Below are 16,039 nucleotides of genomic sequence, written 5' to 3'. Positions count from 1 at the left end.
TGTGTGTGTGTGTGTGTGTGTGTGTGTGTGTGTGTGTGTGTGTGTGTTTGGCTTTGGGGTGAGGGGCTTTGAAATAAAGGGCTAGAGAAGATTTTCTATTTGATCCTGGAGGTGATAAGGACACACTGGAGTTCTGAGAGAGATTCTCAGACCTGGGGTTAGTCTTCATCCCAATAATTCTTGGCTTGGAAGCCCATTCTCTAGGCATTATCCTAAGCAGCTAGGTGATGAAGTGGATAGAAAGCTGGACCTAGAGTCAGGAAGCTGCCCTGAGTTCAGATGTGTATCCCTGAGCAAGTCACTTTAACCTCAGTTGCCTCATCTGTAAAATGGGGGTAATAATAGCACCTATCACCCAGGGTTATTGTAAGAATAAAATGAGACAATATTTGCACTATATAGCATCCCCAAAGTCAGAGCAGTTTTAAGTTATTAAAGCTTAAACTTAAAGCTATTAAAGTTAAAACTGCACTGACTTTTGGAATACACTGTATAAAATTTTGATTATGATTATGATTACTCCACATTCTTATTCCTCCCCTCCCCGCCCCTCCCCGCCCCTCCCTTTCCCTCCCCGCTCCACCCCTTCTGCGTCGTCCCTCTTCCCTCCGCCCCCCACGCCTTGCCCCTACTTCCCGGCCGCCGTCGCTCAGTTCTCTGAGGAGCGCTGGGGGAGGACAAGATGGCGCTGGACAGGGGCTCGGGGCTGTTTGGGGCCTCGGCTGCGGCGAACCCCCTGTCCCGCTTCACGTGTCCGGTGTGCCTGGAGGTGTACGAGAAGCCGGAGCGGGTGCCCTGCGGACACGTGTAAGCGGGGAGTGGGGGAGGGGCTGAGGGGGCTGGGGGTGCGGCGAGGGTGGGGGCGCCTTTCAGCGAGTTCTGAGCGGAGAGACAGACACTAAAAGAGAGGAATGAAGTACGACAGCCTCGGGGACAGGGTCCGAGAGAGGGAACAGGAGGGAAGGGGGCTGCTGGGTCGGGGGGCAGCTGGGGGGAGTGTTTCTGGAGAGGTGAGGGAGGACTGGCGAGAGAGATGAGGAATGAAGGGAGAGGGGAAATGAAGATTAGATAATGGGAGCCAGGTGGGGGGGAGGGAGGGGGATGGGAAGAGGGTCTTAGGGCCAGAGCATCCCAGCTGTGTGACCTTGGAGTAAGTCAAGTTAACTTCTACGGGTCTCAGTTTCTTCATCTGTAAAGTGAGGGGGTTGGACTCAGTGGCCTAGAAACTCTTCCAGTTCTAGAATTATGATCTTGTGGGTCAGGACAGAGGAAACACTGCGGGGTGGGGTGGGGGGTAGGGCTGCATAGGAGAGGGAGCGGGGTTCATGGGGAAGGACTGGGGGGAGGGCGGGAGAAGAGGACTGAAGAAAAGATGACTGTAGCCCCAGGGTGGGAAGTGGAGTAGACCGAGGTGAAGGGGAGAACGGAGGAGAGAGAGAAAAGGAAGTGATGAAATATTGAGGCTCTTCCTTGTCTAATAGTCTGTGATTCTATGAAAATAAATGGGAAAAGAGGAAAGGACTCGGATGGGAAGAAGGAAACAAACTGGAGTAATGAAGATTTTGGGAGGGGAGAGTTGTGGGGAACTGGGGGTGGGAAACGTTAATAAGTGAGGGGCTTTATGTAAAGTTAACAGAATGAACTCTGGTGAGGTAGGTAGTGCTGTCTACTTGACCCTACCAGAATAAAAGCCACCAAATTTGATTGTATTTGTTGAAATTTGGTTGTAAACTTGAGCAGTTGCTATACCCTCGAATTTTTAGCTTTGAGACAAAGGACTTGACGTTTATTTCCTTTTTCCTAACCCCTTTTTTGGTCTTATGATATAATTGAGTTTGGTGCTTAGGACACTACTAGTTTAGTACCCTAGAGACAAGATTAGCCTTAGCAGGCAAAATAGAAAAAATGGGTGGGGCATCAGTACTTAGCCAGGGAGAAGAAATGGTAGGAAACTGAAACAGAAAGCCAATTTGAAAACTGAAAGGGTTTAAAAATAACGGTGGAATTAAAATAACATTATTTGGATAAAATTTATAATATAATACATATAATCATCCATAGCCAGATAACAGTTGGGATGTGATCTGTACTTCCTTATAAGATTGAAGATTTTGCAACATAATTTTGTGTTAATTTGAAGAGGTAGTTTGCCATAGTAGAAATTACACAGGGATATGAATCAGACGATTTGGTGGATTCTAGTCCATTTATGCCACTAATTTATCTTTGTGTGTCTTTGAGGAAGTTAGATCACTTCTCTGAGCTTCGGCTTTCTCATCTGAAAAATGGGCATAATGACCCCCACTCTTCCTACTTTCCAGGATTGTTGTAACGATTAAATGAGATAGAAGTGAAAGTGAAGTACTATACAAATATGTTATTGTTAGAGTTTTTTGTTTGCTGTTCTCTGTTTTCATTAAGTTTCCTAGGTAATTAGGTATCTACTTAAATTACTGTTTTGATGGCCTACATAGTGTTCAGTAAGCATGTTTGGTCGTTATTGCAGATCCAGTTCCAGTGTGTCCTTCCCACAAAAGCATCGTCCTGCTTTACTGAGCCTGGGGACAGTTGTAATTACAGTTTACCAAATATTATGGGGAATGCTGGGCAGTAAAACAAGTGATACAAGTGGAATGTACTTGTTATCAGGATGGCTGCTGTTGGCAATGCATTGCTGTTGCAGGCTTTCTGGTAGATTTTATTGTAAATACCTTGTCTTAAATCCACCAAATTGGATAAATTGCCATTTGTTGATGGAGTGTTTATAGTTCATAACAAGTACTTTTCTGTCAGCAGAGCTTCATTAGTTGGCATACCATGGTTGTCTGATGAGGACATAACTGTGAACTTTTGTCAAATCATTTATGTTTGTTTTAGCTTCTGTGCTGTTTGCCTGCAACAGTGTCTAAAACCGAAGAAACCGGTCTGTGGAGTCTGTCGAAGTGCTCTGTCTCTGGGAACCAAAGCTGTGGACTTAGAAAAGCAAATTGAAGCAACGGAGGCGACCTGTAATGGCTGCAAAAAAAATGTATGTGCAGCAGTCAAAGTGGAAGCATACAGGTGCATTCCACTTGTTACTTGTGCCTTTTTGAAATTCATTTGGTAAATGTGAGAGAATTTATTCTTAGTGGTTGCTGTGCTTCTAAACAGTAATAAAATCTGATATTTATGTGGCCCTTGATGGTTTAACAGTGTTTTCCTTTCTACAACACTGTGAGTTTAGGTAGTATGAGAATTTTATCCCCATTTTATGAGGAGAAAGAAAACTAAATGGTCAGAGAGCTTAAATTGTTAGGTCATTCAGTAAATATTTATTGAGCACCTATATACTAGGCATTGTGCTAAGTGCTGGGGACACAAAAAAGGCAAAAGACAATCCCAGCCCTTAGGGAGCTCACAATCTGTTGGGGGAGAAAACAAGCAAACAATTAGGTACAAACAAGCTATAAATGGCATAAAATGTAAATAATCAGAAGGAGGAAGATGTAGGAATTGAATGTTAAGGGGTTGAGAAAGGCTTCCTGTAGAAGATAGGATTTTTAGTTGAGACTTACAGGAAGCCAGTCGGAGGAGATGAGGAGGGAGAGCATTCCAGGCATGGGGATAATGAGAGAAAATTCACAGAGCTAAGAGAAGAAGAGTGTCTTCTTTGTGGCATAATCACAAGGCCAGTTTCACTGTATCAAAGAATACATATTGGGGAGTAGGATGTAAGAAGACTGAAAAGCTAGGGGTTATTGTGTGTGTGTGTGTGTGTGTGTGTGTGTGTGTGTGTGTGTAACTTTGAATGCCCAGTAAGATTTTGTATTTGATCCTAGAGGTGATAGGGAGGTATTAGAGTTTGTTGAGTAAGGGAGTGATATGGTTGGATCTTTGCTTTAGGAAAATCACTTTCGTGGCTGAATGAAGGATGGATTGGAGTGAGAAGAAACTTGAGGCAGGCAGACTAACCAGCAGGCTATTAACAGTAGTCCAGGTGTGAAATGATGAGCGTCTGCATCAGCGTGATGGTGCTGTTAGAGGACAGAACCATACCATACATCGTTACCATAAATAGGGTGTGTTTGAGAAATGTTACAGAGGTGAAATTGAGAGGCCTTGGTAACAGATTGCATAAGTGGGGTGAGAGATAGTGAAAAGTTGAGGATGACTCCTAGGTTGGGAGCCTCAGGATGGGAGGATAATAGTGTCTTTGACAGGAATAGGGAAGGTAAGAAGGGGGTGGAGTTTAGGGAGAAAGATAAGTTCCATTTTGGACATGTTGAGTTTAAGATACCTACTATACATCCAGTTCAAGATATCTGAAAGGTAGTTGGAGGTGGGAGTTTGGAGATGAGCAGAGAGGCTGGGGCAGGAGAGGTAGATTTGAGAATCATCAGTGTGGAGATGACAGTTAAGTCTATATGGAGCTGATAAAGGCATGATCTGGAAGAGGATCTAGGGAGGAGACACAGAAGGAGTGCCAGGGTCAGGCAGCTAGTAAGTTTGGGAACAGAAATTTTGACCCATCCTCCTTACTCCAAGGCTAGCACTTTTTCTACTGCATTACTCTGCTTGCTTCTTTCTTGCTTTATGTAGTGAAAAAATAGTGGACTTGAAGTTCATAGCCTTTGCCTTGAGTCTTTGTCTTGCCACCTTGAGCAGTGATATATTTAACCTTTTTCGAGCCATAGTTTTCATATCTGCAAATGCAAAGTTGGTCTTTTCTCAGCTCTGAATCTTTGGTTCTGTCAGTTCTTTATAATCAAATATTCTCAAGTCTCTTTAGGTTTAAATATCTTTTTCTTCTTAGTGTAATGCCCAGATTTTATAGAAAGGGCAGTTTGGAATTGAGTATTATATTTTCTAGATCTGTCCTTTTGACAGCATATTAATTTTACAAGCTTGTAGTCTGTCTTAAGTCCTATCAGAATTAGACATGAACTAGTACTACTAGATCCTAGACTGCTAGGATGTTGTCTCATGTGGTTAGTGGCCAAGTTTCAGTGGTATTATAGAAAAGTTAACAAAAGATTTACTGAGATCAGAATGTGTGTCTTCAAGGCAGAAACCTTACCATAAATAAAAACTAACTTTCAGGGTAACCTCTTTAAGTTGATATTGTCAAGGGAATTATTGAACATGGAAGCAAAATTCTTCAGTCCAGTAAAACTAAAATTTTCTGATTAACTGAAGCATTTTTTTTTATTAGGCAATTGGGGTTAAGTGACTTGCCCCAGGGTCACACAGCTAGTAGGTGACAAGTGTTTGATGTGATGCCAGATTTGAACTCAGGTCCTCCTGACTTAAGGGCTGGTGCTGTATCCACTGTGCCACTTAGCTGCCCTTGATTAACTGAAACATTTTAATAAGTTAAAATCCATTTTCCATTGGCTAGCACAGTCCCAGAATATTAGAGTTGGAATAACCCTTAGAATTAGAAACCATCTAGTCCAGTCTCCTCTTATTACAAAAGAGGAAACTAATCTCTAAAGAGGCTAGAAAACTTGCAGGTCACACAACTAGCTAGCTCTTACAGCTGGCAGGGTTTAGTTTAATAAGAGGATAATCAACACAGATGGTGAAAAGATCTTGTAGGTCTTCCTCAAACTTTGCTTTTCACACTTTTCACAATCTCCAGTTCTTTGATTCCTCCCTATTCTCCATTCTCAATAATCTGGGCTCACTTTACTTTCTACCCTTGTAAATAGCTGTTTCAATAAAGTCCTTCCCTCTTGCTGCCTTGATCTTCTGCCATTCCCTTTGCTGGAGGAAATCATGAAACCCCATTCCTTTGTTCTACTACAAGTTCATGCTATCTCTCCTTGGTGTAGTAGAAAAACTGCTGTGTCAAAGGACCTAGGTCCAAACCCCACGTCTGCCACTTATTACCAATGTGACTTTGTTATCAGTGTGGTTAAATTACCAGGTCATTTAACTTTTCTGGGCCTTCATTTCCTCATCTGTAAGAATGAAGGACTTGGAATAAATGGCCTATAAGATCCATTCCAGCTCTGAGTCTATGCCCCTATGATTTTAAACCTCACTTAGGTCTTCATTGCTTCATTTTCGAATGTGAACTCTTTGGGAGGTGCAGTTGTTCCATTCTCTAGCACTTAGAAGAGTGTATGGAATATAATAGGTTCTTAACAAATACTTGTTGACTCATTGATATTATACCTTATCACATTTGTCTCCTTAGTCCCCAAATTCCATTGCTTTCTCCCACTCTTAGGTAATCTTATCTTCTACTCCACTTGAATTTCTTTACTCTTTTACACTAAACTTATCTCTCCCAACATAGCATCTTTCCAGTCTTAGAGGAAGAGGAATCCTCTTGCTAAGACTAACCTTTCCACCTACATCTTTCTCTTCTGTGACTTCAATAGGTTATAGTTCTTTTCCTTCTCTATTGTGGCCTTCCCTTAAGCCTACAATAATTAGATCTTTATCCTAAAAAAAAAAAAAAGTTCTTTTCCTTTTTCTTTTTCTTTTTGCTATCTCAAGCTAGTTTTCTGTCTTTCTTACTGGCAGACTTCTAGAAAGAGCAGTCTGTACTCACTTCCTTTAATTCCTTACCACCCTCACTCCTGTAATAAATTCCTATTAGTATTTTTTTTTCTGTTGATGGTGCTACCAATCGTATAACTCTTCTTCACCCCTCACATCCAAACAATTGCCTTGTCCTATTGATTTGTAAAATATCTCACCTCTATCCCCTCTTTCCCACTTCTGCAACCAACCTTTTTCAGGTCTCTGTCACCTCTTACCTAGATTATTATTGCCTAATTAGTCTTTCTACATTTAGTCTATCCCTTCTCACATCCATTTTTCACTTGGCTGCCTATATAATCTTTAGCTGGTCAAGTTCTTTCCTCAAAAACTTTTAAGTGGCTTGTCATTGATTCCTGAATTAAAATATAGGCCTAGGTTCTGGCATGGAAAAAACCAATCTGGCTACAACTTCCCTTTCCAGCGTTATCCCTTACTACTTAATACCTTCTTCATTCCAGCAAGACTAGATGACCCCCATTCTTTTTTTTAAGCTTCTTTATAGAAGAGTTTATATCAGTACCTAGTATAATTTCTCACATACAGTTGGTGCTTAATGGATGTTAATGAATTAAATATAACTCTTTCTCTCCTGCCTGTCACTTAACACAATACTTTATGCTATGTATTTTAGTAATAAACTACACGCCTGGCCTTCTAGCCAGCCCTGATGTTCCAGGGACTTTCATAGCCAGTCACATGGCCAATTCAACCCAAGATAGAAATAACGTTTTTCTAACAAGAGAAGACCTAGGCTTGTGATATTAGGCAAGTCAGTTCCCTTCTCTTGGTATCACTTTCTTCTATGTAAAGGAAAAGTTTGGTTTAGTTAATCTCTAAGTTTCCTGTGTCTTTTGTAGAATGATTCTAGGATGGGCACCTTCAATTGGTGAGTAACTTGAGAATTATGAGTAAGCTATGGCAAGTGCTGATTACCCGAACTTGTGTCTGACACCTTTATTTTTAACTTTTTGGCCCCAATTGCTTTCTCCTTTCCCTGAATAAAAGAACTCAACCCCTTGGACAAAACAGTGATTCTTTTCCTCCTTTAAGTATTCTAACTTGCTCTTTCATGTTGATTCTCTAGTTGTCTCTATCAAAAATGCGTAACCATGTGGCTTCCTGTTCCAAGTATCAGAGCTACTTAATGGAGGGTGTTAAAGCTACCACTAAGGATATGGCATATCAGTCAAGGTAAATATGTTACCACTCAACTATTTCTTTTGTATTTGGGGTCTTGTAGTTTCCGTAAGTCTTATATTTCTACCTGGGAATTACTTTAAATGAACCAAAGGTGTTCAGTGCAGTATTTTCAAGTGTCTAAATAACTTCAAGAAGATAGAAGTGTAAGCATTTTATTAGTTTTAGCTGTTTGGTGTTTGTATTTTATTTAGTACTAGACTAGGAATTGGAAGTCCTGGGTTCTAGTGTTATCTTTGCCATTAACTTGTTTACGGATCCTAAGCAAGTTATGCCCTTGGTAGACCTCAGTTTCCTTATCTGTAAATCAAGGAGGAAGGGCTAGATGATTTAATGTTTTATGAGTTTACGTAAGTTGTTTTTAATTTGACACCCATATCATGAAAAGCTCAATCTCTAAGCTTTGTCTGAGGTGGAAAATTTAGTTACTCTGTGTGTTTAGTATCAGAAATCATAATTACAACTTATATTTACATTATCTGTTAAGATTTTTCTCTTTGCAAACTTGTTAAGATTTGCAAAGTACCTTCCTCATTACAATTCTTTGAAGTAGGTAGTGTCAGAATTTTAATCCCTATTTTTTAGATAGAGGAACTGAGGCTTAGAGAAATTAAGTGACTTGTTCATGATTGCTTAATCTGGATTTGAACTTGACTTCAAGTATATAGCACCCTTTCTGTTATACCCTTCTTCTCAAAATCATCTTTGTCATGTCACAATAAATTAATTTTATAGTATGTGATTTTTTTGAAATTCTTAGCATAGAATTTTTCACATGATATGCACTTTAATAAATATTTGTTGAAGCGTAACTTAGTTTTCCACTTGTGTGATTATTGATTTGTATAGGTGATCTTTCTTTCCCTCTCAATAGGAATATCCCAAATCGATTTACCTTTCCATGTCCTTACTGTCCTGAGAAGAACTTTGATCAGGAAGGACTAGCTGAACACTGCAAAGTGTACCACAGCACGGACACTAACTCAGTGGTAATATAGTTTTTTTTAAAATTTGATTTATACTCATGAGAAAGATGCCCAGTATGAATATTTAGACTGATAATAAAAGATAATTCAAAGAGGACTGGACTGATCAGGCTATTATTGTCCCTTTGAATTTTTTTCCAGATGTTCAGATTTGCTCCATCTAATTGGCGATATGGCAACTAGGTGGTGAAATTGATAGAGTGCCATGCCTGGAGTCAGGAAGACTCATCTTCCTAAGTTCAGTTCTGGCCTCAGACGCTTAACTAGCTATGTGATCCTGGGCAAGTCACTTAGCCCTATTGGCCTCAGTTTCCTCATCTGTAAAAGGAGCTGGAGAAGCAAATGGCAAACCACTCTAGTACCTTTGCCAAGAAAACCTCAGATGGGGTCGCGAAGAGTCAGACATGACTGAACAACAAATTGGCAGTATAGATTAGTCTCTCCTCTTATATTATAATTGATAATTTGCCTCTTAATTGAATGATATCATCAACTTTATCCTGGATTCACAATAGACTGGTTCTCTTGAATGTAGCTATATTTGGGGACTGTTCTTTGCTTGCACTCTCCATCCCCTATTGATGTTCTCACCCTTTTCTTTGCCAACTCCAATCCTATCTATATTTCAAAGCCCAACTCTTTTTTTTTTTATTAGTTTATTTTGATTTATCAACAATCACTTCCATATGCTTTTGAGTTTAAAATTTTTCTCCCCCTTCCACCCCACCACCCTTCCCAAGATGGCGCACAATCTGATATAGGCTATACATATACATTCCTATTAAATGTGCTTTCACATTAGTGATGTTGTAAGTAAGAATTAGAACCAATAGGAGGAACCACCAGAAAGAGGAAAGAAAACTCAGCAGAAGAGAAAAAAAAAGGTAGCAAGTAGTATGCTTTGATCTGCATTCAAATTTCATAATTCTTTCTTTGGATGTGGAGAGCATTTTCCATAATGAGGCCTCAAAGCCCAACTCTTATCCCTCCTCTACGAAGTCTTCCAAAACTGTCACAGCGTATAGTGCTTTCTTGCTTCTGTGACTTCAGCACATGCTACCTGTATGCTTAGCTTGACAGTTTATTATATAGAACCTTATAGCATCTCTTTTGTATTTTTTTGTTTTGTGTTGCTACTTAGCGGGCATTTTTTAAGCACCTTTTTTGTATCAAACGTGCTAGATGTTGAAAATGTGTGTGTTGATTATGTAGCGTGATGTAATGCCTGTTTAGATTTTGGAAATTACATTTTGAGAGGCTCATAATTTTGCAGTAGAAAGAGCACTGGAGTGAGAGTTAAGAAACCTAGTTTCCTTATCTATAAAATGGGTGGTTACACTAGGTAAATAAGATTCTTTTAGACTCTGATGATCTAGAATTTTATGATTTTTTTTTTCTTGGTTTAAAGGTTTGTCCAATTTGTGCCTCAATGCCCTGGGGAGATCCTAATTACCGGAGCGCTAACTTCATAGATCACATTCAACGCAGACATCAGTTTTCCTATGACACTTTTGTGGTGAGTGATATTTCCAAGCTGGAAACTTTCCTGCAGAATCATCTGTACTCTTTTGAGGAAAACATTCAAGAAATTCATCGAGATTTTTGTCTCTCAGGGCAGCTAGGTGGTGCAGTGGTGGATAGGACCTGAGTTCAAATGTGGCCTCAGACAGGCAACACTTACTAGCTTGGTGACCCTGGGTGAGTCACTTAACCCCATTGCCTAGCAAAAAAAAGCAAAACAAAACAAAAAAAATACACAAAAACGAGATTGTTGTCTTTCCCCTAAAATGTTCCATTATTGTCTTTTCTAAGAACTGTAGTTCATATAGTACGTGATTCCATGCATTAGATTTTTTCCTTCATTCCAAATGGTGAAATTCCAGGAAGGGATAGCAGGGCCTGAAATATATAATCAATTAACAGGAGGAAGAAATAGTAAAAAAAAAAAAAAAAAAAAAATTAATTGCTCTTGGTTTTTCTACAGTTGGGTATCCAGTGTCTTTTGATATGCAAAGCTTCTATTTATTTTACATCTGAAGGTGGATATTGCTGCCCTGGTCTGGAAGAATTCGGTCCCCTTTAAGGGTGATTGGATTAATTGGCTTTTATCAAAAGCCGTGTTTGTCTTCCCACAGAGCCAAATTGGGAAATTTTAGGAACTTACTATATTGTAAGCAAGAGTCATAGAAAGAATTAAAAAACACAGGGGTTGGGAGGGGTTTTGTTACCTTTCTTAAAAAGAAGAAAGGAAAGGGGAAAAAACTAAAGGAAAGATAGTTGAGGTAACTTACTGTCTTACACTTAATATATTACAAAAAGGGGAAGCTTATGGAGGAGACGGTATCACTTGAATGTCACTTGCATCTCAACCTATCAAAAGAGAGTAGAATACACACAAAGTTTGGTGCAGAAATATATTGAAGTTGAGGAGGGGAAAGGAGTGAATGGATGAGTAAGTGGTAGATTCAGGGAGAGATTAGTCATAAGCAAAACTGCTGTAACCTTGGAGGGGATTGTAAAGATGGCTTTAAAAGGAAAGAAAGGAATGATAAGAAACAATGATGTGGGTTATAAGAGAGGGGAAGAGAAGGGCAGGAGATCAACAGAAGAAGATCTTTTCAAACTACTTTATGGGTGCTGAGCACACTCTTCTCTTTCCACTATGTAAAGAGATGGGCAGGGGGCAAGGCAAAAAAAAAAAACCTAGAGTGTGGAATGGAAGGAAACATACAATTACTGATCACCATAGTAAATGTGAATGAGGTGAACTCAGTCATAAAATGGAAGGGAATGGCAGAACGAATTAGAAAGTAGAATTCAGCAATATTTTCTTTGCACGAAAAACAGTTGAAGCATAAAGATTCACACTTAGGTTAAAATAACAGGTTGGAGAAGAGTCTGTTACACATTTTACCTGAAATCAAGCAAGAGTGATAGTCATGGTTTCAGACAAGGCAACAGTAAAAATATACTTAATGAAAAAAAAAACCACCCAACCAAGGAAGCCACATTATGTTTAAAGGTAAAATAGACAATGAATTAATATCAATACCTAAAATATATGCACTTAATGGCATACCATATACATACTTAAAAGTTAAGTGAATCACAGGGAGAATTGGACAGTAAAAACTATATAATTTGGGGACTTGAGTGTTGACCTTTTAGATCTAGACAAATCTAACCCAAAAAAGGCAAGAAGGAAATTATCGATGTGCACTGAATTTTTCAAGTGATTTAAATTAATTTAACTTAAGTTGAATTTTTAGATATGCTAGATCTCTGGTGTGATTAGTGAATAGGAATAGAAAAGAGTAAATATATTTCTCAGCATAGCAGCTTTACAAAAACTGTCCATGTTGTACTAGGACATAAAAACCTCACAAACAAATGCAGAAAGCAGAAATACTAAGCATCCTTAGTGACCACAGTGCAATTCAATAAAAGGCCACTGAAGATTAAAAATTAAATGCAAGCTGAGTAAATTAATCCTAAGGAATTGATGGGTCAGAGAACAGATCCTAGAAATAGTAAATAATTTAATTTCATCAAAGATAATGGCAACCAAAAGATTTTGGATGCATCCAGAGGACTCCTTTGGCTCTAAACATGCTCATCAAGAAAAGAGAACATGTCAAAGAATTGGGCATACAACTGAAAAAAACAAACCTGGGGAATAACATTTTCTTAAAAACCTTCCAATCACTAAAATAGAATTTCTGAAAATCAAAGAAAGAGGAGCAGAATTGAAAGCAAAAAAAAAAAAATCCGTTAAATTAATAAAGACCTAGAAGCTTAAAAAAACTATTAGTAAATTTGACAGCTGGGTGGCACAGTGGATAGAGCACTGGGCTTGGAATCAGGAAGAGTAATCTTTGTGAGTTCAAATCTAATCTCACTTAGCTGTATGACCCTGGGTAAGTCACTTAACCCTGTTTGCCTGAGTTTCCTCATCTGTAAAATGAGCTGGAGAAGGAAATGGTCAACCACTCCAGTATCTTTGCCAAGAAAACCCCAAATGGGATCTGACATGACTGAATTAAAAAAATTTTATTTTAAAAAAGAAAGAGGAACTTAACGTATCATGACTTGAAAACTGTACTTACACAGTCTGATGAATACAAATTTACTTTTAGTTCTATCATAGCACTACATGGTAATAATAATAACTCAGGTTGTGATGATAGGATAAGCACAGGAGAGATAGTACAATGAAAAAAGCATTGAAATGGGAGTCAAGAAACTTTGGTTTGAGCCCCAGCTTCTCCCTTTATTAGATGAGTGACTTTAGGTACTTTGCCTCTCCAAGTCTCAGTTTCCTCATCTGTAAGATGGAAGTAATTACACTTTTACCACTTCCCTCATAGAGTTGCTGTGAGGAAAAACACTTTGTAAATGATAAAATAGATAGAACTGTGAATTACCCTTATATTAGTAATTAATAAAAAAAAAATTCCAGGTGGATTCCTTTCTTGCCTTAAGTAGAATGAGCCATGCTAATGTCAACTAATTCTATAAAAGTTGTGCTGTTAGTGCCTTGTTTCCCCAACCTACACCCCTCATTCTCCTCCCACCTTAAATCTGGTGTATGCTTTGTATATGTTGTTTCTTCTGGAGGATGAAAGTTCCAGGGTAGGGAGTAATTTCACTTTTGTCTTCCTCAGTGGTTAGCATGTGGTAGGCACTTAAATGGTTGTTGATTGGTTAATACAGTTCTTTAATTTCATTTGCCTTTTTATAAGGGAGATTTATATAATTTTCATCATAAGTGCAATCATACCCATCCTCCCATCCCTCATTACTACTACATGATTATCACTATCTTGTTGCTGAGATTTCATGTTGCATAATACTCTGTTTTTGTCCTCAGGATTATGATGTGGATGAAGATGACATGATGAACCAAGCTTTGCTTCGATCCTTGATAGATAAATGAACTCAAAAGTTATGTTGTGGAGTTTTAAGGTTTACATAGAAGAAGTAGAAGCAGCAGCATCTTTTTTAATGGCCATGATTATAGCAAGGATCATGGTCAGAGCCCTCTTCTTCCTGCCTCCCCCCCCCCCCTTGAAACTCATAGATCCCATCTTTGCTCCCTTCTTTTTGGCAGGTTTTTGTTATGTTGCACTTCTAATTTCTGCATTTTTTTTTCTGCAGTGATAACTGGTGTATTTTTTCCTTCACCTCTTCTGCTTTTGTTTTCATCCCTTACAGTATTTACTGGTTACTTCCTATACGCTAGAGTCACATTTTGGGGCATTTTAGCAGAATTGAGATAATAGGAAGTCTAATTTATTTTCTTGCCCATGGATCTATGATAAAGCATTGAATGTTTGATCAGACTTTGAGCTAGGATGCCCACTAGTCCTTGGCCCTCTCTGCCTAAGACTGGGTTAATTTTCCAGTAAGCGTACTTGAAAGTCCTTTAAAGGGTGTTTAGGATTTATAGTGCTGCAAATGAAAATTTTTGATTACCCTTCCATAGAACTCAAGCGCACCTCTAGAATTCCAACTAATTCATACTCTTAAGTTCAATGCTTAGTTGGTATTGTTTAGGATAAAATGTAACCCCTTTTATCTGTAAAAGTAAATGTTTCTGGAATTGAAGAGTAAAATTCTAAATCTTTATAAATGGGAAAGACATTTTTTCCCCCAGACTACTGTTGTGTTTTCAGGTATTCTCACCTCATATTAAACCTTTATATTTGTGGGTCTCCTTACATTCTTAGCCTAATAGCCCATGTAGCAAAGTGTTAAAATAAAAACTTCAGACCACTAGAGTTTTCCAAAGGAAACTGAGGTGGAAAGAGATTTTTAAGTTATGATTTGTGAGAGTAGAGTGAGTGCTTGGGTTTTTTCTAAAAAGCAAATTATATAAACTGAGAAATTTTTCTTTTATCTCTTGAATAGTTTCTTTGTGGAATCAGTTTCAACAGAGAACACCGTGTATAAAATGTCATCCTTAATTCAATCTAAAAAGTAAGAAATCAGAATGCCCTCAGGCAGATTCTATTATCTAGAGGTAACATAGAAGCAAAGTGTTATCCTTACCAAAAAAAAAAAAAATCTGCTAATATTCAGAACATTGTAAATAGAAGTTCTTTGCACAGAATAGAAATGTTGTTTTATTAATCATCTGGATTTCGAGATTCATATTTCTGTTTTATTCTAGGAAACCTGCTTTGGAAACTGTTCAGGGAACTTGAAGTTCAGCATACTTTGCTAATATTAATAAGCACAAGGCCAAAGTGCTTTGAGCCTCTTCTGTAAGAGCTGCGCTCTGCTTGCCTCCTAATGAGCAAAAGGAGGATGGAACCAGATCGGATTTTGATCTTGTTCTTTAGATTTCATGTCTGACTGCTGGATTTAATCTAGTCAGTGACTGATGTTCTAGGTCGCCAGACATGCTTTGGGCCATTGTATGCTGCTATCCTACCTTTTCTGATGGGCTTAAGTAGCATCTGTAAATGCCAGTTGATCCCTGAAAGCCCATATATCTCTAAATGCTAGTGATTCATCTTTTTAGGCTTTTTAGGCTTTATTTACCATAATTGGATCCCAGAGTTAAGGACATTACTGTAATATAAGTTCTAGAGAAATTTAACTTTGACACTGCAGCAAGCTATAACTCTCTGGAGGTTAGATAGGAAAAAATGTGTCTAAACTTTGGGATTTGAAAGTTTTGACTAGAGCATATCAGACTCACTGGGCAAAGGGATCAACTTGATTTCAGTTTTCTTGTATTAATCTTAAGTGCACTTCATATATTTCTTGTAAGAAGACCTTTCAGCAAATGAGAACTTTATCTTGTTCTGACTTTTAAAAGTCAAAATATAAATAAATTTAATAATTTATTAAATTTTCAACATGGTGTTTTGACTTACTGTGTCACAGTTCTGGGGGCAGAAATCTGGGAGGCTGGGGCTTTCTTTACTATTACTCACTTTACCTGTTGTCACTATCTTAATGCCATTTTCTGCCCAACCACATGACTGCTTACTTAACAATCTTTAATATTCTTCCACTAAGATTTTCCTCTGATGCCTCAGGGGTGTAGGTGACCTCAGGTTTTTGGAGGTCATGTCAATAAAGCATGAGCTTTGGTTGGTCCCAGCAGAAAGGTTTTGAGCATGGTTCTGGCAACATTCTTGTCTGAACTAGCCTAGTAAAGTTCAGAGAAGCTTATCACCAGGAGGTTGGCCGACCTGTGGTAGGTCTTCCACCTGTCCATCTGTTAATTCATGGAATGACTCATCATCATCAGTGGAAAGCTTCAGAACTCAAGTACTGTGTTGAAAATACAGAGCTTTCTTTTGAAGAAA

At 38.6% G+C, this 16,039-nt stretch overlaps 1 protein-coding gene across 1 annotated transcript; it reads left to right on the top strand.

Annotated features, from left to right (window-relative positions):
• Window positions 1-642: 642 nt before the first annotated feature.
• Window positions 643-14,809, top strand: RNF114 (ring finger protein 114). Its single transcript, XM_027851180.1, has 6 exons — window positions 643-807; window positions 2,878-3,028; window positions 7,619-7,725; window positions 8,606-8,720; window positions 10,126-10,233; window positions 13,588-14,809. Exons 1-6 carry the CDS (start codon window positions 683-685, stop codon window positions 13,651-13,653), a joined length of 672 nt encoding a protein of 223 aa, XP_027706981.1. The 5' UTR covers window positions 643-682; the 3' UTR covers window positions 13,654-14,809.
• Window positions 14,810-16,039: the final 1,230 nt, after the last annotated feature.

The sequence above is a fragment of the Vombatus ursinus genome, unplaced genomic scaffold (genome assembly GCF_900497805.2).
Source record: "Vombatus ursinus unplaced genomic scaffold, bare-nosed wombat genome assembly UNPS02000580.1, whole genome shotgun sequence".
NCBI lineage: Eukaryota > Metazoa > Chordata > Mammalia > Diprotodontia > Vombatidae > Vombatus > Vombatus ursinus.
The sequence above is the reverse complement of the archived record's forward strand: the minus strand, read 5'-3'. Positions and strand labels throughout refer to the sequence as shown.

Excerpts from the sequence above, each read along its gene's own strand:
- RNF114 (XM_027851180.1), top strand. The coding sequence starts at position 683 with ATGGCGCTGGACAGGGGCTCGGGGCTGTTTGGGGCCTCGGCTGCGGCG. Across the intron at positions 7,726-8,605 it reads GATATGGCATATCAGTCAAG|GAATATCCCAAATCGATTTA; the intron begins GTAAATATGTTA and ends CCCTCTCAATAG. Across the intron at positions 8,721-10,125 it reads GCACGGACACTAACTCAGTG|GTTTGTCCAATTTGTGCCTC; the intron begins GTAATATAGTTT and ends CTTGGTTTAAAG.